Source organism: Chlorella variabilis (genome assembly GCF_000147415.1).
Source record: "Chlorella variabilis unplaced genomic scaffold CHLNCscaffold_11, whole genome shotgun sequence".
Lineage (NCBI taxonomy): Eukaryota > Viridiplantae > Chlorophyta > Trebouxiophyceae > Chlorellales > Chlorellaceae > Chlorella > Chlorella variabilis.
The window spans coordinates 533586-553379 of NW_005435077.1; the positions used below are offsets into that span (position 1 = coordinate 533586).

Below are 19794 nucleotides of genomic sequence, written 5' to 3' on the forward strand. Positions count from 1 at the left end.
GGCAGCAGCGTGCGGGGGAAGATGAGCAGCTGCCCGCCCAGCAGTGCGCGCGCCACACAACCACACCACGCATACATTGGGGCCCCTCCCCTCCCCTCCCCTGCCTCTTCCCCACGCAGGAGTCCACATCGCCGACGTCACCAACTTTGTGCACCCGGCCACCGCCATGGATGAGGAGGCCTCGGCCAGGTGGGGCGCCCGCCTGCCTGCCCTGGGTGCCGCCTGCCGGCGCCTGCCTTCACATGCAGGCGGGGAGAGTGGCAGCCAGCCACGCCGCGCACTCCCACCCCGGCGCAGATGGGGCAGCCAGCGCCTGCCGGACCACGGCGCCTCACTCTTGGTCTCACCTGTCTGCCCTTCCCTGCCATGCCTGCTCGGTCCCGCCTGCGCCGCCTTCCTCCCCGCAGAGCCACAACCGTGTACCTGGTGCAGCGGCGCATCGACATGCTGCCCAAGCCGCTCACGGAGGACATCTGCTCGCTGCGGTGAGCAAGGCCTGCAGCTTACAACAGAGCGCACACGCTTTGCACTGGCCTCCGCTCGGCCCACTGCCGGCATGGGTGCCACCAGGCGGCCGCAGCTGCTGCGCCTGCTCTCCTGGCTGCGTCCCTGTTGCCATGCAAAGCAAACATGCTGCTGCCTGCTATGCGTGCTGTGATCTGCAGTGCTGACGTGGAACGGCTCGCCTTCTCCGTCATCTGGGAGGTCACCCCCGAGGCTGAGGTGGGGTGCTGCTTGCGGCTTTGCCGCATGCGCCCGGGCCGCGCCACCGCACAGGGGCTCCCGCGTGCGCCCACCAGGCAGGCAGCAGAGGCCCGGGATGAATGGCATGACCCGGCCTCCTGCCATGCCCTGGCACAGCAGCCAGCGGCGCTTAAGTGGGCACGGTGAACGATCCCCTGATCCGTCGCTCAATCCACGCCGCAACACAACAGCACAACAACACCTAAACCCCATGCGCACCCACGAACCAACGCAGCAGCCATGCATACAAAACACCTTGATGCACAATCCTGGGCCCTGCGCCCCTGCTGCAATTGCAACACCCTTGCTCCGCCGCGCTGCTGCTACCCTGCTGCTGCCGCCCTCTGCCATGCCTTGGTGCCATACCGCTTGGTGCTGCGCCACTCCTGCTGCCGCAGGTTGTGTCCAGCCAGTTCACCAAGAGCGTGATCCGCAGCCGCGCGGCGCTGACGTACGCAGAGGCGCAGTCGCGCATCGACGATGCACGCCTGACGGATGAGCTGTCGGTGAGGCGGCTGGGCTGGGGGCGGCTGGGGTGGTGGTGGTTGAGGGTGTTGGTGTGCAGCACACACTGCGGCGGCGTGGAGGGTGGCGCTGCAGGTCTGCTGGAGGCTCAGTAGGGCCAGCGCCTGGCTGGGCTCTTTTGTTTTCACCAACGGCGCTGCCTCCTGCTTCCCCGCCCTGCCTGCACGCCCGCCTGCCCCAGATCAACCTGCGCACCCTGAACCAGCTGGCAAAGATCCTGCGCCAGAAGCGGGCAGACAGGGGCGCGCTGCAGGTGAGGTGCCCCGCGCCGCCGCCCCGCCGCCACTCCCCCCGACTCCACCCCTTCCGCTGCTGCCACTAGCCTCCTCCCTGCCCCTGCCCCTGCCCCCACCTCCCGTCTCCCTCCCACTTCCTGGCTCCCACCTCCCCTGCGTGTAACCCTATTCCCACCCTCCTCCCTCCCCTGCGTTGCCGCGCCCTCCCTGCGCAGCTGGCCAGCCCCGAGGTCAAGTTTGAGATCGACACAGAGACGCACGACCCGCTGGATGTGGGGATGTACCAGGTGGGGGGCTAGGGTGCACCATGTGACGGCGGTGTCGGTGTCGGTGGTGGTGGTGGCGGTGGTGGTGTTTGTGGCACAGTCGCTGTGTGCAGTGTGGTGGTGGCAGTGTGGTGGCGGCTCGCGCAGCGGGCCCGCTGCTGCCGGCTGCCCGCTCGGTTTCACCCGCCGGTTCGTGCCCGCCCATTCGCCTGCCTGCGTGCCCACCCCCCTGCCTGCCTGCCTGGGCGCAGGTGCGGGAGGCCAACCAGATGGTGGAGGAGATGATGCTTCTGGCCAACTGCACTGGTGGGTGGGGCTGGGGCAGCGGGATGGTGCGCACCGGGGCTCTGGGAGCCGCTCCTGGGGGCGGGCTGCCAGCCCTCGACCTGCCAAGCCGCGCTGGCCGGTCGTGACACTCGCTGGCCGGCCACGGCGCCAGCTTGCTGGCTGGCTGGCTTGCTCTCTTTGGCTTTCAGCCCCGCGCGCGCAGCTTGCGGCCTGCCTAACCGAAGCGCGCCCTTGCGAGCCGTGCACCCTTCCTGCAGTGGCCGAGTTCACGCTTCGCCACTTCCCGTCCTGCGCGCTGCTGCGGCGCCACCCCGTGCCGCCGCCCCGCCAGTTTGAGCCGCTGCTGCGGGCCGCGGCCGCTGCGGGCATCAGCATCGACCCATCCACCTCCAAGGCACGCAGGCTGGGCGGCGCCGCCACGCCAGCCCGCTGCCCGCCTCCCGCCTCCGACCCTGCCCGTGCGCCGGCGGCTGTGCCCGCTGGCCTCCCTCCCCTGCCTCTCCTCTCTTCTCACCCCCGCTGTCTCTCGCGGTCGCCAAATCTGTCAGTGTACCTCCCCTCATGCCACCGCCACACACACGACTCGCCGCCCCTGCCGCAAAACTCACTCCCCACCCCCCCACCCCACCCTACCCCTCCCCACCGCCCCACACCGCCACCTCGCAGTCCCTGGCAGAGTCCCTGGACCGAGCTGTGCGAGCAGACGACCCATACTTCAACAAGCTGATCCGCATCATGGCCACGCGCTGCATGACCACAGCGGTCTACCTGTCCAGCGGTGGGCTGCTCGCCTGCGCAGGGCCGCGAGGGGAGGGGGCAGGGGGTGTGGGCTCTTTGCGGGGCCTTGGGGAGGTTGCGAGGGGTGTGGGCGGGTGCCGGGTGCGGCGCGCGGAGCAAGGCCTGTCCAGCGGTTGCCGGCTGCTTGCATCGCGGGCTTGTCGGGGGACGGGCATGGCGAGCGGGGCCTCGAGCTGTTGGCGACCGTCTCCTCAACCGCCTGGGTGCCCGCAGGCGAGCTGTCGGCGCCCGAGTACCACCACTACGGCCTGGCAGCCCCGCTGTACACCCACTTCACCTCGCCCATCCGCCGGTGGGTTCCGGCACCAGGCCCCTGCCAGCTCCCAGCTGCGTGGCCTCCCCCGCCAGCTCCCCGGGCTGCTTGGCTCCCCCGCCTGCTCCCCGGCTGCTTGGCCCCTGCCCAGCTGCCCCTGCCCTGCGACGTCGCGGCCACGGCGGGTGTTTCCTGCTGCTGCCGCTCGCGCCCCGCCTGCCTGCGCGCTGCCCGGCCCCTGGCACCTTGACTGGACTCTTCACGAGCTGCACTTCCCCTCCCTCCCCTGGACCCCCACCCTCGCGCCCGCCCACGCAGCTACGCCGACGTGATTGTGCACCGCGTGCTGATGGCGGCGCTGGGGCTGCGCCCGCTGCCCGAGAGCCTGCGGGACCGAGAGCTGATGCACGGCGTGGTGGACAACCTGAATGTGCGGCACAGGTGAGGTGCTGCTGGGGCTGGGGTGGAGGCTGGGGCGTGGACAGGTGAGATGCCGGGCCGGGGCTGCAGGTTTGGGCGTGGCTGGGAGGCTGCAGGCAGGCACGGCTGCGGTGGAGGGCTTGGCTGGGCTTGGAGGGCTGGGCTGGCGGCGGCATCTTGGCAGGCAGGGATGAGCGGAGAGGAGGGGTCTCCACCTGCTGTTGCTGCGCGGAGTTGGCCTGGTGTGCACCGGCGTCGGCGGCGCCGCCCCTGAGCGCCTCTCCTCCTCATCGCTTCCCCCGGCCCTCCTGCTGCCGCCCGCAGGAACGCCCAGATGGCGGGGCGCGCCTCTGTGGAGCTCCACACCCTCATCTTCTTCCGCAGCCGCCAGGTGGTGGCGGACGCGCGCGTCACCAAGGCAAGCGCCACGCCGGCCCTGCGTTTGCCGCTGACACCGGCTGGGCGAGGGCTCCTCTCACGCATTCGCCTCCCCTCGTCCCTGTCTGCCAGCCCCTGCCTGTGCCTCGCGCCTGCCTGAAACTCCGTCACCGCATGTGCCGATGGGCTCAATGCAGGTGAGGGCCAATGGCCTCATCGTGTTTGTCCCCAAGTATGGAATTGAGGGCCCGGTGTACCTGGATGATGACGACGACGCGGCGGCGGCGGCGGCGGACGGCGGCGGCGGCGAGGGCCCCGGCAGCACCGCCAGCGGCGCCCACAGCGCCGGCGGCAGGCCGGGCCAGGGCAGGAAGGGAGGGGCCGCGGCCGCGGCAGATGGCAAGTATGTGTATGATGAGGAGCAGCAGACGGTGCGCAGCAGGGACGGCGCCACGCGGTACACCGTGTTTGACAAGTGCGCGGTGCGCATCTGCGTGGAGGAGGCGGCCGGCAACCGGCGCCAGCTGGTGCTGCGCCTGGTGCCGCGGAGCGAGCTGGCCGCCGCGGAGCAAATGCACTGATTGTCTCTGTGCTGGGGCACTGGATTGATGTGTGGTCGAGGCATTGCCAGTTTGGTAACAAGCCCAGGAATGAGCGTGGAGGCAGGCCCACAGGGCGGCTGCCGTGGTGGCCCTCGCCGGCAGCACCGCTCAAATGCACCGCCAGGTCAGCACCCGGTGTGCAGTGCCCAGCCAGGCATTTGCGCTAGTGCCCTGTCACGCCTCTCACGGCGTGTGCGCCAGCACGTTTGAATGCCGGACCTGCCCTGGCGCATACTTTGCTTCCTGCTGCCTTGCCCATCCGTCTGCTGTCTCTGCTGGTTGCCCCACTGCAAAGTGTTAAATACGTCGAGTGCAGCCAGGCAGAAGAAGTGCAGGGCAGCCTCATCCGTAGTTCAGCCTAAACAGGTCTGCGGCAATGCGGTGGGAGAGAGCAAGAGTGAGCGACACAGCAAACCTGCTCAGGTACGGCCTGAAGCAGGGCAGCAGCCCGACATACTTCCACGGCTTCACAGCATGCCCCGCCACATATCGCCACAGCTTCACAGCCAGCCCCGCCACGGCAGCCAGCCCGCCACGGCAGGTGTGCCCCCCCACACACACACACACCACCACCACCACCACCACACACACACACACACACACACAGCAAGCAGCCCAAAGCGCACCATTGGTCACCACAAAGGAGCCGCCCACGGGCGCAAGGTGGAAGGTCTGGCTAAACTTGAGCGGGTTGGTCTCGCCCTCCGGCTGCAAAAAGCCGGGGCGGTGGCTGGTGAGGGCAGTGGCAGGACACCGCGACTCGCGCAGGCTGATGCAGCCAGTGCACGAGCAGGTTGCCGGGGTTGCAGCGGCCAGGAAACTGCGGCCGGGCGGCGACCAGCACCGCGTACACGCCTGTCCCTGCTGCAGCCCTCTCACCAGCAGCTGCCCCGTCACAAACACAAGCACGCCGCCGCTCAGGCTGGGCTGCGCATCCAGCGAGGTAATGTGGTGCTTGCACTGCTGGAAAGGCAGCGAGGTCAGCTTGCCCAGGATCTGCAGGAAGAGTGTGGCAGCACGAGGGCACAGTGTGGGCGGGAGCAGCGGCAGGAGAGGGTGGGAGAAGCAGCCAAGCACCGCGAAGCACCGGCATTCAAATCAGCAGGCGAGCAACCGGACATCCAAAGATGCACGCAGCAACTGTGCCTCGTGCGTGCTCAGGGCAAAGCTGCTGGCAGAGCTGTGGACCAGCTCAAGCACCCGGCGTTGCCGCCAGCACGTTCGCTCGCCAACAACCGCCGCTGCAGCGCCCCCTGCAGCGGTCTTCTTCAGACTCCCCTAGCACTCGTGACCTCGCTGCAGACACACATGAACCCCTGCAGCTCACCGCCTGCGTGCCCTGGAACTTCTGGCCCTCAAAAGTCAGCATGCTCTGGTCCTGGTACAGGCCCGCAAGGTTGGCTCGCGCCGTGTCAAAGGTGGCGTAGTAGTGGTCGGTGAAGGCCTGCGGGGCGTGTGGCGTGGCTTTTGCTCGTGAGCACGACTGATCGCGCCGATCTCGAGCGGCCGAGCCATGCTGTACCGGCCCCTGCATCCGGCGCACGACCCGCACAGATTGGGCACTGCCCGTTGCTTGCTTGCCTTGGCCACCGCCTCTGGGTCTGCCATCGCGGCTGGCCGCTCTGCAGCTGCACGGTCACGCTCCTGCAGCACCGCCAAACACCAATCAGTGATTGGCTAGCTTTGGGAGGGTTTGGCGAGCTTTCCGCGCCATGGTTTGCATGCTGCGACTTTGGGGGAGGTAGAGCCCAGCTGGAGAGCGAGCGATGCCTCTCACCCGACACGCAATTGGTCACCAGCCCCTGACTGACCTGTCCTCTAGCGCACGATGCCCAGCCCGCCGTAAAACTTGCAGCGCTCCAGTCGGCAGCTAGCAGGGCGAGGGTGACTTGGAGGGGCAGTGCCGGATGGTACAGACGGGATATCACAAGGGCGGGGGCCGCTACTCGGCCCGGGCGGCCACTCGGCGCGGGCGAGAGGCAGCGGGCGAGGACGCCGCCTACCCCGCCGGCCGAGCGACGGTGCAGGCGGGTCTCCGCTCCTATGCCCTCAACAAGGCCGAGCAGCTGCGCTTTGCACACTGTGCCCCAGACTACCGAGAGGCGAGGTGAGGCCCTGCGGCCGGGTTGGGTCCACGGCGGTGCATGGTGATCGGTGCAGGGAAGGTCTCGGCATGGTGTCGCTGCATGGCCGCCGCCTTGCATCTGTTTCCGCCAGGCTGTCAGCGTCCAATGGGGACTGGCTGCCTGGTCGTGTGCTGCATGCACGGATCAGAGCCTCCAGGAGCAGACGCAGCATGGCTGAATCATCACTTCGGGCCCACCTCAGGGTGTCGTGCATCACCCCTCCCTCCCTCAACTCCAACCCCTTTTCCCCCTGCCTGCCCCGCTCCACTCCACAGAAACATCGTGCTGGGAAAGTGGGATGCAGACATCTCACGCTTTCTGACCGAAGAGGAGTGCCTGGGTGGGTGGCGTGGCCTGCTGTTGTCGCGCTGCCCGTGCCGCGCCGCCGCCGCCGCAACCGCCGCTCGCCACCGCTGCCGCGGTCAAGGTGCTCGCTGCTCACGCCTGTTGCTGGCTCAGCGCACTTTCTTCGCGCACACCCACCGGTCCGGGCACACCTGCTGCCTGGATGCCTGCAGCGGCGGCGCAGCCGGGCAAGGAGGGCATTGTGCGTGACGCCTACCGCTTCCTGCAGCGCCAGGGCGCCATCAATTTTGGCCTGCTGCGGGGCGACCCGCGCGTGCCGCTGCCGCCGGAGCTGGCGCGGCAGGTGGCCGCCGCCGCGGCCGCGGCGGCCGCCGCCGGCGGCGGGCAGGGCGAGGAGGGCGGCGGCGCCGGTCCTGGCGTGACTGACGAGCAGGTGGCGGAGACTCTGTTTGACATCATGGGAGCGGTAGACATGACGGTGCGGTGGCGGCCCCGTCTGCCTGGCTGGGGACATCCCCTTGTTGTTGCCAGCGGGGGCCGAGCGCCAGCCGAGCACTGTGGATTGCCGGCGGGCCGCCGGCGGCGGCGCCGATGGGCAGCCCGCGCCCGATCCGCATTCGCCCTGCAGCGCCGTAGAACGCAGCCGCCCGCCTCGCCCTGCGCCTCCACCCGGTGCCTCTCCCTCTCCCGCTGCCTCTTGCCCCCTGCAGCTCACCACCGAGAAGATGCTGCGGCGGCAGGTGGGGGAGGCGCTGGGCGCAGACATGTCTGAGCGCAAGGGCCAGATCCGGGGCTTGGTTACAGAGTACCTGCAGAGCCAGGGCCCACCCGCCTGGTACCGGCAGCGCAAGAAGGAGGCGGCGCGGCGGCGGCGCACGGAGGCTGCGCGACGCCGCTGGCGCGTGGTGGTGGTCGGCGCGGGACCCGCCGGCCTCACCGCCGCGCTGCACCTCAAGGCGAGCCGGCAGCCGCTGCATGCTCGTGATCGTGCCGGCCACGGCCGAGCTGGCACCCCGCCGCCGCACTGCCGCGTGGCGGCTTCCACAATGGATTGATCTGCTGCTAGCCTGCCGCCTGGTGGCCTCAGAGAGCCTCAAACGCAGTCCTCCCCACGAGGGCGGGCAGCGCTAGGCTCCCGCCGCAGCCTGCACCTGGACCGCTGAGCGCGTGCCGCGCCACGGCCTCCCTCCTCGCTCCTTTCTCCCTCCCTCTCTGCAGCGCAACGGCGCCGACGTGGTTGTGCTGGAGGCGCGGGACCGCGTTGGCGGCCGCGTGCACTCCTACCAGCAGGCCGGCTTCACTGCCCCCGTAGACCTGGGTGCGCGCGCAGCTGGCGCATGCTCACAGCCGGGTTGGCAGCTCGGCCGCGCTGCCAAGCCACCGACCTGGTGCGCCCTGCCGGCGCTCCTGGCCCTGCCACCCCACCCCACCACCGCCACCCCTCCCCTTTGCTGCCGGCGCCCATGCAGGCGCCTCCATCATCACCGGCATCAACCCCGATGTGGAGAAGGGGCTGCGCTCAGACCCCTCAGCCGTCATCTGCAAGTGAGGCGGCGCAGGCGGCAGCCCTCTCACTGCATGCGCCGGCCCACGCGCTGCGCTGCGCTGTGCTGCGCCGTGCTGTGCTGTGCTGTGCTGTGCTGTGCTGCGCCGTGCTGTCCTATGCTATGCTGTGGCGGCACCTGTGCCGTGCCCCGCTGCACCACACGGCGCGCCCTCGCTTCACGCCCTCGCCTCGCCGGGCTGCCTGGGTGCGTGTGTTGTGCCTGCAGGCAGCTGGGCATCCAGCTTCATGAGCTGGGGGAGAAGCTGCCGCTGCTGGACACAGCCACGGGCCAGGCGGTACCTGCAGAGCTGGACCAAGCGGTTGAGAGGTGAGCGGGGACGCACCGAGGGGTCCGTGGCAGCCCTCGTGGCAGTGGCTGCCGGCCAGCCGTCGTGCCAGCGGCGCCTGCATGCCGGCTGCGGGGCCGCTGGCTTGCGCCCGTGCTGTGCTTGCTTTGCCGTGATGTGCTGCGCTGTGCCTGCTGTGGTCGCGACAGGCTGCGAGACGAGCTCATGGATGATGTGGCGGATGCGCTGGACGAGCTGCCGGAGGAGGAGCGCCTGGCACTGTCCTATGGCCAGCTGCTCACAAAGGCCATCCAGCAGCGGCAGGCGGCGGCAGACGCGGCCGAGGCGCCCGCGCAGGCAGCACCAGAGGCAGCAGCAGAGGCAGAGAATGCTGGGCCCGCCGCGGCCGCACAACCTGCCAGCCAGCCAGGCGGCGACGGCACGGCGGCGGCGGCGGCGGCCGCGGAGTCGGCAGCGGCGCTGCAGCCTGCCTCTGCGCCAGACACAGATCTGGAGCACGCCGTGGCGATGCTGATCGAGCCTGCGGCGCCGCCACCCAGTTCGGACGGCGCCGGCCTGGGTTCGGAGCTGCCCGGCTCTCTCGGCCTCGGGCTGATGGATGATTTCCTGCTCGGCGCCGCGGCGGGCCCGCCTTCGGCCGCGGCGGGACAGCAGGACGACGTGGACGACTTCCTTGCCTCCGTGCTGGCCTCGCCCTCCCCCAAGAAGCTGCAGCCGCTGCCGCCGGCGCCGGCGCCGGCGCCCCCCGCGGCCACGGAGCCGGCAGCGGCCGCAGAGCCGGCAGCGGCACCAGAGGAGCCGGCAGCGGCACCAAAGCCGGCAGCGGCACCGGAGCCGGCGAGCGACGCGCCTGCAGCGGCCAACGGCGTTGCTGAGCCCGCCGCCGCGCCGCCCCCGGCAGACGCGGCCGCGGCAGAGGCCGCGCCCGCCGCCGGCGAGCCGGCCGCCGCGGAGGCGGCGCCTGCAGCCGAGGCGGAGGATGCGGGGCCTGCGGCGGCAGACGGGGAGGAGGCTGTGCCACCACCGCTGCCCATCACACCTGACCAGCGCCGCCTGCTGCACTGGCACTGGGCCAACCTGGAGTATGGCTGCAGCGCTCGCCTGGAGGAGGTGCGGCCCCCGGAGTGCCTCCCGCTGCTGTTGCACACCCCCGCTGCTGTTGCACACCCCTCACACTGCTCCCTGAGCAAAGCGCAGCCGCTGGCTCAGGGAGCTGGCTCAGGGAGCTGGCTACCGCTGATTCGCTGGTTCTATAGAATGCCCTGCCCAGGCCCCCCAAGGCCTCCCACGCCTGTGCCGCCTGCCCCCGTCTGGCCTGCCGCCATCTGCACCCCTGCCCTGGCCTCCCACGCCTGTGCCGCCTGCCCCCGTCTGGCCTCCCGCCACCTACACCCCTGCCCCTGCTGCCGCCGCCGCCGCCGCCGCCGCCGCAGATCTCGGCTCCCCACTGGAACCAGGACGAGGATGCGGGCGGGTTTGGCGGTGCGCACTGCATGGTGGTGGGCGGGTACGATGCCGTGTTCAAGGCGCTGGGCGGCGCGCTGGGCGACGCCCTGCACCTCGCCACGCCCGTTGTCGAGGTAGGCGGCTGCGTGGCTGCGCCCCTGTGTGGCGGGCGGGTGTGGTGCGGTGGCGGCCGGCCCGCAGGGCGCGGCTCCGGCGTGCTCGTCTCCCTGCCGCGTGCCTCGCCGTGCATGCATCTGATGCGCATCTGATGTTCAAACGGCGTCCCCGCCTGCCTGCCTGCCTGCCTGCCCGCCCTGCCCTGCCTGCCCTGGCGCAGATCCGAGACGAGGGCGAGGGCGGGGTGGAGGTGGTGACGGCGGGCGGTGCCACCCACGCGTGCGACGCGGTGGTGGTGACGGTACCGCTGGGTGTGCTCAAGGCGGGGGGCATCCGCTTTGTGCCAGACCTGCCGCCCTGGAAGCAGGAGGCGGTGCGCAAGATGGGCTTTGGCGATCTGAACAAGGTGCGGCGGCGGCTCCCGGGGGTGTGGTGGCTGGAGGGCTGGGGAGCGGTGGCTGGGTGTGCAGGCAGGCCCGCAGGCAGGCGGCAGGCGGGCGGGCAGGCCGGCAGCCCACCCTGCCCTGCAGCCGGAGCTCCTGCGCCCTACCCTTACGGGTGGCTCATATCCACCCACGGTCCATACCCAACCGCGTGTCCCGCCCCGCCTCCCCCCTGCGTCCAGGTGGTGCTGGAGTTCCCCTCTGTGTTCTGGGATGATTCAGTAGACTACTTTGGGGCGGCGGGGGAGCCCACAAGTGAGGCGGGGGTGGTGTGTGTGCATGTGGTGCGCGTGTGTGGTGGTGGTGGCACATGTGTGAAGGGGAAGGCCAAGGCATGGCAGGAGCCTTGCTCAAAAGTGCTGCTCGAACAGCAAGCCCAGGTCCTCACCCTGCCTGCTCAACCCTCCGCCTGCCTGCCCGCCTGCCTACCTGCCTGCCTGCCTTTGCCCTGCACCGCAGGCGAGGCGCGCGGGCGGTGCTTCATGTTCTGGAACTTCCACCGCTTCAGCGGGGCGCCCACCCTGGCGGCGCTGGTCTCGGGTGGGCGGCAGCAGCTGCTGGGCCGGGAGGCTTGCGCTCGGCGGGACGGGATGTGCGCGGGCGTTGTGTGTGTGTTTGTGTGTGTGTGGTGCCTGCTGCAGCCAGCGTGTGTGTGTTTGTGTTCTCTGTAGCGCCTGCCCCAACGAGCCCAGTGGCCACCCATGCCCACCTGACCGCGCATGCACTCCCGCCACGCCATGCCTCGGTGCTGCAGGCGCCGCCGCGCGGGCGGCGGAGGAGCAGCCGGCCGAGGAGCTGCGGGATGCGTGCCTGGGGGTGCTGCGCCGGCTGCACCCGGGCCTGGAGCTGCCCGCCCCCACCGCCTACACCGCCACCAAGTGGGCCTCAGGCAAGAAAGAAAGACGGGTAGAAAGATAGAAATCATCAGCTGCTCCGCCTCGCCCATCTGCCTGCCCGGAAGCCACAGGCGGGATGGCGGAAGCTTCCACACCAGGGGGCTGCAGTGGGGTGGAGCGGCGCTACCACCTACAGTGTACCTGCTCACCTACCCCACTTCACATGAGCATCAACCGCCGACGACTCATGAGCCTGTACTGCCTGTGCCGCCCGCCCTGCCCCTGCAGAGCAGTACACGCGTGGCAGCTACTCGTTTGTTGCGGTGGGCGCTTCTGGGCAGCACTACGACCAGCTGATGCAGCCGGTGAGCGCCTGTACTGCCTGCCCACCGGCAGTACCATCACCCCGTCCTGCCACTTGCATCCGCTGTCGCTGCTGCCTCTCATCTGCCTTCCCTCCTGCACGTGCTTGCTTCAGCGGGCGGCTGGCTCTTGCTCTCGGTGTGGAGCATCGCCGCCAAGCGCTCACGCCTGCCTGCCTGCCTGCCTGCTTGCTTGCCTGCCTTCCTGCCAGGTGGGCCGGCGGCTGCTGTTTGCCGGCGAGCACACGGCACGGGAGCACCCGGACACGGTGGGAGGCGCGATGCTGTCGGGGCTGCGCGAGGCGGCCCGCCTGCTGGATATGGCGGAAGAGGAGGAGCAGGAGGAGGGGCAGCGCGGGCGGCAGGGCGCTCCGGAGATAGAGAAGGTGGGCACGTGGGGTGTGTGGAAGGCGGGGAGGGAGATGGATGCGGAGCGGAGGGCTGCGGGATGGCCGACAGGCAGGCAGGCGGTGCACGCTGGCTGGGGACCTCGCCTCGCCCCCATGCTGCTGCTGCTGCTGACGCCCTATGCCTGCGCACGCACCCGCCCCGCTTCCCTCGCCTGCCCCAGATGACCAGCCTGGGCAGCCTGGGGCGCAAGCGCAAGTCGAGCGCGCAGGAGGCGGCGGCGGCGGCGGGCGGCGAGGCGGATGAGGAGGACTGGGGGGACGCGCGCCCGCACAAGGGTGTGTTTGCTGTGCTGCCGTGAAGCTCTTCTGTGCCGCGGGGCACGCATTTCCTGCAGCGCTCCCAGCAGGCTGTGGCGCCTGTGCCATGCTGGGCCGACCACAGCGTGCAGTCACACTGCATGCCTGGTTCGTTGGCCCGAAGTGCCGGCACGCCGTTCTGCCTGCCTGCAGGGGCCGGCCGCGACCGCGGCGCACAGGCCAAGCGGCCGCGGTCCGCCAGCAAGTCAGAGGCGGCAGAGCCTGCAGGAGGTGCGGCAGCCAGCGGCAGCAGCAGCAGCAGCCAGGCATGGCGCCTCTGTTCTCGGCGCGGGGCCCGCATCCTGGCTTGCTTCCCTGCTGCTCACGCATGATGCCTGCACCATGCATCGACACCCACCGCCCCCCTTCCCCTCTTCCCTGCCCAGCAGATGGCGGCCAGGCCAGCATCTGGCGCTTCATCCGGCAGAGCGAGATTGGGCAGGAGCTTGACTGGGCGGGCGAGGAGGAGGAGGAGGCGGAGCGGCGGGAGGCGCGCGCGCGGCAGCAGCAGCAGAAGAAGCGCAAGAAGCGGGACGACGGTGGGGCGGCAGCTGCCGCGCCGCTGTACCGCTGCCGCGCCTGGCCTGCACCAGATGTGCTGCTGGCGGCTGCGCCTGATGGCACAGCCTGGCGCTAGACCGGGGATGCCGGCAGGTGGCCATGTGCTGACGTGGCACCGATGCTGACGTGGCACCAATGCTGACCTGGCACGTGCAGACGAGGTGGCCAGCGAGGATGACCTGGAGCGCAAGATGGAGCGGGATCTGGCCATCACGATGGGCAAGGAGAAGCAGTGGGTGTCCGAGAAGCAGGTGCGCTGCTGCGCAGCGAGTGCGCAGCGAGTCTGTGCTGTGGGTTGTGGTGGTGGTGGTGCTGGCGTGCGTGCGGTGGAGGGCAGCTGTGTTCTGCGCTTGGCTGCTGGGTTTGCGAGGGCAGCGCAAGAGGCTGCCCCCCCTGCCGGCCACACCATGCTGGGGTGCACATGGACGGTGTGACACGCCTGCGGCGACAGGCACTCGTGCCTGCTGCCCACCGGCAAGTGCCCCGCCACCCCTGCGCTCCCTCCTGCAGCTGCGGGAGCAGCGCAGCAGCGGCAAGGAGATTGCGCGGGCGGTGATGATGTGTGCGATGGGTGAGGGGCGGTGCCCACCGGCTTGCCGGAACTTTAGGCAGCGGCGCGTGTCGGCCTGCGCAGCTGCAGAGCTTTGCCCTGCAAGCCGCTGCTAGCACCATCTGCCAGATCCACACGCACACCGCCTGCCTGCAGGCGAGCTGGGCCCGCTGCGGGAGCTGATCCAGAAGGCGGAGCCCGGCAGCCGCCACTTTGTGCTCATGGTGAGCGAGCCGCGCGCTGCGGCCCTGTCGACCTGTCAGGTCCAGCCTGGCGCCGTTCGCTGGGGTGGTTGTTTGAGTCCCCGCCTGCCTGCCTGCCTGCCTGCCGCAGCAACTGCGGCAAGCGGATCGCAAGACTTGGGAGCTGCTGTCGGCGGATGCTGGCTGCATGGCTGCTATTGCGGGGTGAGGAGCTGCATGGCCGGCTATGGCCGGAGGTGGCTGTGCGTGCCAGCTGCACGCCTGCCGAATGCACGGCCTGCTCATGATCTCGGCCGCTGGCCTTGACTCCCAGCCTGCCTGCCTGCCTGCCTGCCTGTCATTGCAGATGGGTGGAGGAGGCGGCGGGGGAGGGAGGGGAGGGGCACATACTGGATGCCGCGCTGCGCCTGCTGCGCCTCATGCCTTTTGAAGCGCCGCTGCTGGAGTCGTCGGGTGCGCCCTCAGCCAGCCAGCTGCGGCGGCAGCTGCATGCTGCCGCCGCAGCTGCCGCAGCCGGCGGGGGCCTGCGCGCGCCACAAACCCTCATCCTCCCGCCCTGTGTGTGCCTGCACGAGCCGGTCCGTCCTTTTCTTGCCTTGCGCCGGCTGGCCGCTGGCCTCCCATCCTCCCCTGCCCGGCCCTGCCACCGCCTCCTGCAGGCCTGCTGCTCATCGTGAAGACACGATGCGCCTCACACTCTGACACCGACCTACGCAAGCTCTCCCAGGAGCTCCTCAAGAGGTGGCAGCCGCCAGGCGAGGCGGGCGCGGGCCAGAACGGGTCGGCGGCGCGGGCGGGCGGCGCGCCGGGCGGCAGCGCCTCGCGCCCGCAGGCGTCAGCGGCGGCGCAGCCGCGGCCGCCTACCCCCACCGCCGACGAGATGGAGGCGTACCTTGATGCCGCCAAGGTGGCTGCGCTGGCTGAGCTGGAGCGCGCGGCCCAGGAGGCGGCAGAGCAGGCCGACGCGCTCAAGGCGTCGCTGGCGTCGCTGGCAGAGCAGCAGGCAGTGGCGGGCGAGGCGCCAGACAGGATAAAGTCGTTCCACGTGAGCCCGCAGCCGCCAGCTGCCCGCGCAGGCCTGCCGCCGCTTGCTGGTAGAGCGGGTGGCAGCCCTGCCGCTGGCGCTGCCTCGGCCGCCTGGCTGTGTGCAGGCGGAATGCTCATCGCTACCAGGCTTGCCCACCAATCCTGTTCTTGTTCTGGGCTGCTCTTGCCCGGGCCCCGCTGCAGTATGGCAAGGCAGAGAGGCAGAAGCCCAAGACGAAGCTGGAGCGGGTGCCCAAGCCAGACCGCCCCAGCAGCAGCCGCGGCGGCGGCTCCGGCGGAGGCGCCTCGGGTGCGCCTTGCATTGCACATGCGAGCATGCATGCAGCTGCTCGAGGCCCGCATGTTCAGCCGCCCTCTCCATCGCACCATTCTTGCTGCCAGGGGTCCTAGCTGCCATCTTTTGTGCCGCCTGGCCGTGTTGACCCCTGCCCCCTGGACCCTCCCTCCCTCTGCCAACACATGCAGACAGCGCCACCAGGCAGGCTGTGGCCAAGTATGTGGAGGGCCTGCTGCACCCGCTGTTTGAGCAGCAGAAGATCACCAAGGAGGAGTTCAAGTGAGGGGCAGCGGGGGAGTGGGTGGCGGACACGTGTAGGAGCATGGCGCCTGCGCCTGCGGCCATGCCTGCGCCTGCCTGGGATGCCCGCCCAAGCGCCGCGGCCCTCCCAGGGTGCATGGGACGCCGGTGCCTGTTGGGCAGCAGACTGCACGGGCACCGGGGGCAGTGCACCAGCGCCAGGCGGGGCTGGCCCATGGCACCGTGCCCGACCCATGCCTCCCTTTCCCACCCTGCTTCTGCCTGCGCGCAGGTGGGCGGCCAAGAAGGCGGTGAGCAAGGTGCTCAAGGACAGCGGCGCAACCGGCGGCAGAGAGGTGCGCGGTGTGCGCGGGGCAGAGCTCCACCCTGTCCCCCACACACGACACACCACGGCCGACGACGCTGCGCCTCCCCTCTGCCTCCTCCTGGCCCGCAGTTTCTGACCCCCAAGAAGCGGGGAGACATCAAGGCGCTGGTGGGCAAGTATGTGGAGCGCAGGGGGGAGCTGATGGCGGCGGAGCAGCAGCAGCAGCAGCAGCGCGGCGCGCGGCGGTAGCATGCGGGCGGCGGCGGCAGGCGGCGGCGGCTGCAGCGGCGGGCCGCGAGCAGCTGGAGCAGCAGGCATGGCCACGGGCTGCGCGTCGTGCTGCGGCTGGGCCCGCTGGGACTGCTGGGCGTCGTCGCCGACTGATTTAAAATATTGCAAATGGATGTAATGTGTATCGGTACAACCGAAGTGTAGGGCAGCCGATGGTCGGGGCAGCAGTATGCGGCAGGACCAAGCACAGGGGCCACGCGGCAATGCGGCCGCCTGCTGTGGCAGCAACAGAAGAATACGCAGTGAGGAGGGCAGTGTCTTGATGGGCATGCTCTCGGCGGCAGCAGCGATATCCCGCCTGGTTGGGTCGCCTCACTCGATGCCAATCTCCTCGATGTCGCGCAGCCCCTTGTTGAAGCACTGCAGCTGCTGCTCCTTGGTCATGCCGATGCGCCCCCGCCACCAGCTGCGCAGGCTGTAGTCGCCGGGGGCGCCGCTGGGGGCCTGCATGCAGGCGTCAGGCGAGGGGCCAGGCACGCATGCGGGGCTGGGGCTGGGAGGGGCCTGGCGGGGGCTGGGGGGACGTGGTCACCTCAGGAAAGCGCGGCAGCGCTTATGCCGCCTTGCATATACATCAGGCAAGGGCGGGACCGCGGGTGGGCACCGGGCGGCCCGCCCGCCTCTGCATCGCCCCACCGCCCCACGGCCAGCCCACCGCCACTCGCACGCGCCACACACGTGCACACCACACACAAGCACACCCACCCCTGGGGCCCACTCGCCCGGCCACCTTGCAGTTGAGCAGCGCGTCCAGGAACGCGGCGGCGTTGTCGGCCCGCACCCCGCCAAACCAGTCGCCGTGGTACAGCTTGCCGTGGCTGAACACAATCACGTTGCCGGCATACTGCGGGTGCGCGGGCAGGCGGGCAGGCAGGGGGGCCCAGCAGATGAGGGAGAGAGGACAGGAAGGAGAGGGCCGGGCCCTGGGGCACAGCAGGGCGTGCTTCCGCGCTTGAGAAGCAGGGTGCAGCGGTGCATGCCGGCAGGGCAGCACTGTGGCTGCTTCCCCCGGCCCGCCAGCCTGCCCGTCAGCCCCTGCGACAGCTCACCACATGCCCGCCGATGTGGCTGGTCTTCAGCACTGTGATGCCGCCCTCCAGCCCCTTCCTCCCCACCGCCTCGGCCAGCTTCTCGGCCAGCGGCGGCCCCACGTGGCCGCACCGCTTGTCCCGCGACCCGTGGCAGCACACAAACAGCGTGGAGCCGGCGACGCGGGCCCCCGGCCCCGCCCCCGCCTGCTGCTCCGCCGTGGGCCCCGTGCCGCCGCCGGTGCGCCGGAAGGTAGCGGCTGCCAGCAAGTCGACGACGGTGGAGGGCAGGGTGTCCAAGGGCAGGGCCTGGAAGAAAGCGCCGTCGGGAAAGATGTAGACGTCGCACGTGCCGGCCGCCTGCTCCGCGGGCTGCAGGTAGTCAAAGGCGGTCACCTTGACCTTGCCGTGGATGCGCTCCCCGGCGTCCTTGATGGCGCCAAGCAGCGATGCGATGGCGGGCGTCCTGCGCAAGGCGGGGGGGTATAACACTTCAGCTCGTTGCGTTGGCGGCGCCCAGCTGGCGGGCGGTGGGCGGTGGTGGGTTGGGCAGGGCAGCCAGGCCAGCTTGCAGCGACAAGAGGCACATTCCGCTCTTGCGCGCCGCACTCACTCGTCCTCCATACGCTCCGGCCACCAGGCCTCCCCTGCCGCCGCGGGGTCTGTGCCGGCCGGCGGTGGCAGCTTCACAAACACGTGATACGCATGTGGGTTAACGCTGCCTGCCTCTGCCTGGCTGCATTTCGACAGAACGGCTGGGTCACAACCCGCGCAGGGCTCAGACGCACCCGCTCCAAACACCTTTTTCAGCGTGCCCAGCATGTCGGGAGCCGCTGCCAGAATTAGAGATCAAAGCACTTGAGCACGGGGTGGCCAACTGGCACCGCTGCGCTGCGCCTGCTGGGGCGGCCCACGCCACTGCATGGCAGCAGTCCCAGTTGTGCAGGGGACGGATGGGAAAGGAAACCGAGGGTAGGGATGACATGGAACAGCAGAAGGGGCTGGTCCAATGCCTACGTGACTGTTCAGCCACAGGTTTGTCGTGGCGCCAGGGTGGGGGTCGAGTGCAGGGATCCTGGCTGAGGCTGGGGACGACCGGAAGCAGCCTAGCTAGCGCGGGCCAAAGCAGGCTGCTGTCGGCTGATGGTGATCTGATGAGCCTGCCATTACGCTGGTCATAGTTGACTTGCCAGTGCGTTACATGTGCTCATCATACCGTGCAAATCCACGTCATGACGCGTCCCCAGCAACTGCTGCTGCCGCCGCTGCTGCTGCTAGCTGCTCTTGCTGCTGCTCTTGCTGCTGCTCCCCTGCCGCTGCTGCCTCGCCACCTGCAGCTGGCTCCTCATCTGCAGCAGCATGGCAGTGGCAGGCGCATATGGCTTGCGCTCCGCACGGCTGCACACAGTGCTAGCTCCACAGCAGCACTGCTGGCGAGGCAATGCGGGCTGCCTGGCAGAGGAACAGCGCCGCCAGCAGCTGAGAGACACTGCCAGCACACTCCACCCACCTGCTGCCCCCACCGCCTTGCGCTTCTTTCCAGCTTCGCCGCGCTTCTTGGACTTGTCCTTTGCCTCCGCCTTGTAGGCTGCAGGGCACGCACGGGGTGCAAAGGTGGTCAGGCTAGGCGTGATTGAGGTGTTCAGGCAGAGCAGCAGCAGCATCGGGCAGGCCTGCGCATCGACAGCACCTGCTCGCACCAGCAGCGTCGTCAAGGCTTGCAACAGCACAGGCTCACCCCCGCGGCTCATGTCGCCGCGGGGGGAAGCCCAGCACGCATTACAGGCAGCCGCGTGCACACACACTCTCTCGCTCTGAACATGAAACCCTCCCTGGTGCCCCCTCGCTCACCCTCCAGCGCCGACCTGAGCGGCTCCACCAGCTCCCCAAAGTCAAGGTCCTCCAGCGCGGTCAGCACATCGTCAGCCGAGATGGTCTGGCGCTTGGCGTCCTTGCAAGCGTCATTGGCGGTGGCGGTGAGGTAATGGATAAACAGCCTGCCCGCCTCGGCGCACGCCAGCAGCGCGTCCTGCAGGGGGGTGGGGAGGTGGCTGGCAGCGCGTGGGCGGCCTGGGGCGAGCAGCCGCGCGGCAGCCGGCCAGGGACGCGCAACCGGCGCCACCAGCGGGCCCACCCTGCAGCGCGCCTGCTGCGGCGCACACACCTTGTTGACTTGGAAGTCGCGCTTGCCGTCGCCGCCTGCCGCCACGTCCCACTGCGACAGCCCCGCCTTGATGACGCGCTTCAGTAGCGCCTTTGGCAGCTCCGCGTCGCCCTCGCCGCCGCCGGCCTCGGCGGACTTGGAGGGGGGGGGCAGCGCGGCAGCCTCTGCTGCCGACATCGCAACCTGCGTGGACTTCTCTGCAAGGGCGGGAAGGCCTAGCGAGCAGCCGTGAGGCCAGCATTCGGCGATCACCAGGTGTGCAGGCAGGGCGTCTGCAGGCGATGCAGGCCGAATGACTCGAGCCTGATCTCAGTTCCCAGCAATGCAGCGAGGCGGGCAGTGCACCTCGACTCAAACTCGAAAGTCAGGCTGCTCAAGCGGAGCCTGGCGTTGGGCAA

At 69.8% G+C, this 19794-nt stretch overlaps 5 protein-coding genes across 5 annotated transcripts in view; 2 read left to right on the forward strand and 3 right to left on the reverse strand.

Moving 5' to 3' along the window:
* The window catches only part of CHLNCDRAFT_35599 (hypothetical protein), a gene marked incomplete at its 3' end in the record, with an annotated part of 8499 nt that extends 4010 nt beyond the window's left edge, over nucleotides 1-4489 (forward strand). The window contains exons 13-25 of the mRNA XM_005847217.1: nucleotides 120-189; nucleotides 408-485; nucleotides 666-723; nucleotides 1143-1250; nucleotides 1451-1522; nucleotides 1721-1792; nucleotides 2023-2077; nucleotides 2317-2517; nucleotides 2736-2837; nucleotides 3071-3149; nucleotides 3429-3551; nucleotides 3855-3939; nucleotides 4106-4489. Of these exons, the coding sequence (XP_005847279.1) occupies nucleotides 120-189; nucleotides 408-485; nucleotides 666-723; nucleotides 1143-1250; nucleotides 1451-1522; nucleotides 1721-1792; nucleotides 2023-2077; nucleotides 2317-2517; nucleotides 2736-2837; nucleotides 3071-3149; nucleotides 3429-3551; nucleotides 3855-3939; nucleotides 4106-4489 (1487 nt within the window). The remainder of the gene's footprint in view (nucleotides 1-119; nucleotides 190-407; nucleotides 486-665; nucleotides 724-1142; nucleotides 1251-1450; nucleotides 1523-1720; nucleotides 1793-2022; nucleotides 2078-2316; nucleotides 2518-2735; nucleotides 2838-3070; nucleotides 3150-3428; nucleotides 3552-3854; nucleotides 3940-4105) is intronic.
* A 363-nt stretch (nucleotides 4490-4852) lies between these two features.
* Nucleotides 4853-6118, reverse strand: CHLNCDRAFT_134320 (hypothetical protein; the record flags this gene model as incomplete). Its single annotated transcript, XM_005847366.1, has 5 exons — nucleotides 4853-4878; nucleotides 5137-5218; nucleotides 5390-5506; nucleotides 5838-5954; nucleotides 6101-6118. 5 exons carry the CDS (start codon nucleotides 6116-6118, stop codon nucleotides 4853-4855), a joined length of 360 nt encoding a protein of 119 aa, XP_005847428.1.
* A 299-nt stretch (nucleotides 6119-6417) lies between these two features.
* On the forward strand, nucleotides 6418-16162 carry CHLNCDRAFT_134321 (hypothetical protein; the record flags this gene model as incomplete). Its single annotated transcript, XM_005847218.1, has 29 exons — nucleotides 6418-6617; nucleotides 6912-6976; nucleotides 7155-7420; nucleotides 7653-7973; nucleotides 8161-8260; nucleotides 8412-8487; nucleotides 8715-8816; nucleotides 8985-9906; nucleotides 10230-10376; nucleotides 10580-10765; nucleotides 10985-11057; nucleotides 11262-11342; nucleotides 11557-11680; nucleotides 11770-11810; nucleotides 11927-12003; nucleotides 12213-12386; nucleotides 12572-12686; nucleotides 12861-12938; nucleotides 13097-13246; nucleotides 13425-13519; nucleotides 13779-13839; nucleotides 13975-14042; nucleotides 14152-14225; nucleotides 14368-14474; nucleotides 14681-15066; nucleotides 15252-15357; nucleotides 15534-15624; nucleotides 15878-15941; nucleotides 16043-16162. 29 exons carry the CDS (start codon nucleotides 6418-6420, stop codon nucleotides 16160-16162), a joined length of 4470 nt encoding a protein of 1489 aa, XP_005847280.1.
* A 354-nt stretch (nucleotides 16163-16516) lies between these two features.
* Nucleotides 16517-18054, reverse strand: CHLNCDRAFT_134322 (hypothetical protein; the record flags this gene model as incomplete). The annotated part of the gene is made up of 5 exons (XM_005847367.1): nucleotides 16517-16648; nucleotides 16935-17048; nucleotides 17254-17698; nucleotides 17846-17894; nucleotides 18021-18054. The coding sequence occupies 5 exons, from the start codon at nucleotides 18052-18054 to the stop codon at nucleotides 16517-16519; spliced, it is 774 nt and encodes a 257-aa protein (XP_005847429.1).
* Nucleotides 18055-19060: 1006 nt separating this feature from the next.
* CHLNCDRAFT_14739 (hypothetical protein) lies at nucleotides 19061-19273 on the reverse strand (the record flags this gene model as incomplete). The annotated part of the gene is made up of 1 exon (XM_005847368.1): nucleotides 19061-19273. A coding segment is annotated over one exon (213 nt), but the record flags the coding sequence as incomplete, so codon positions are not given.
* Between the last annotated feature and the right edge of the window lie 521 nt (nucleotides 19274-19794).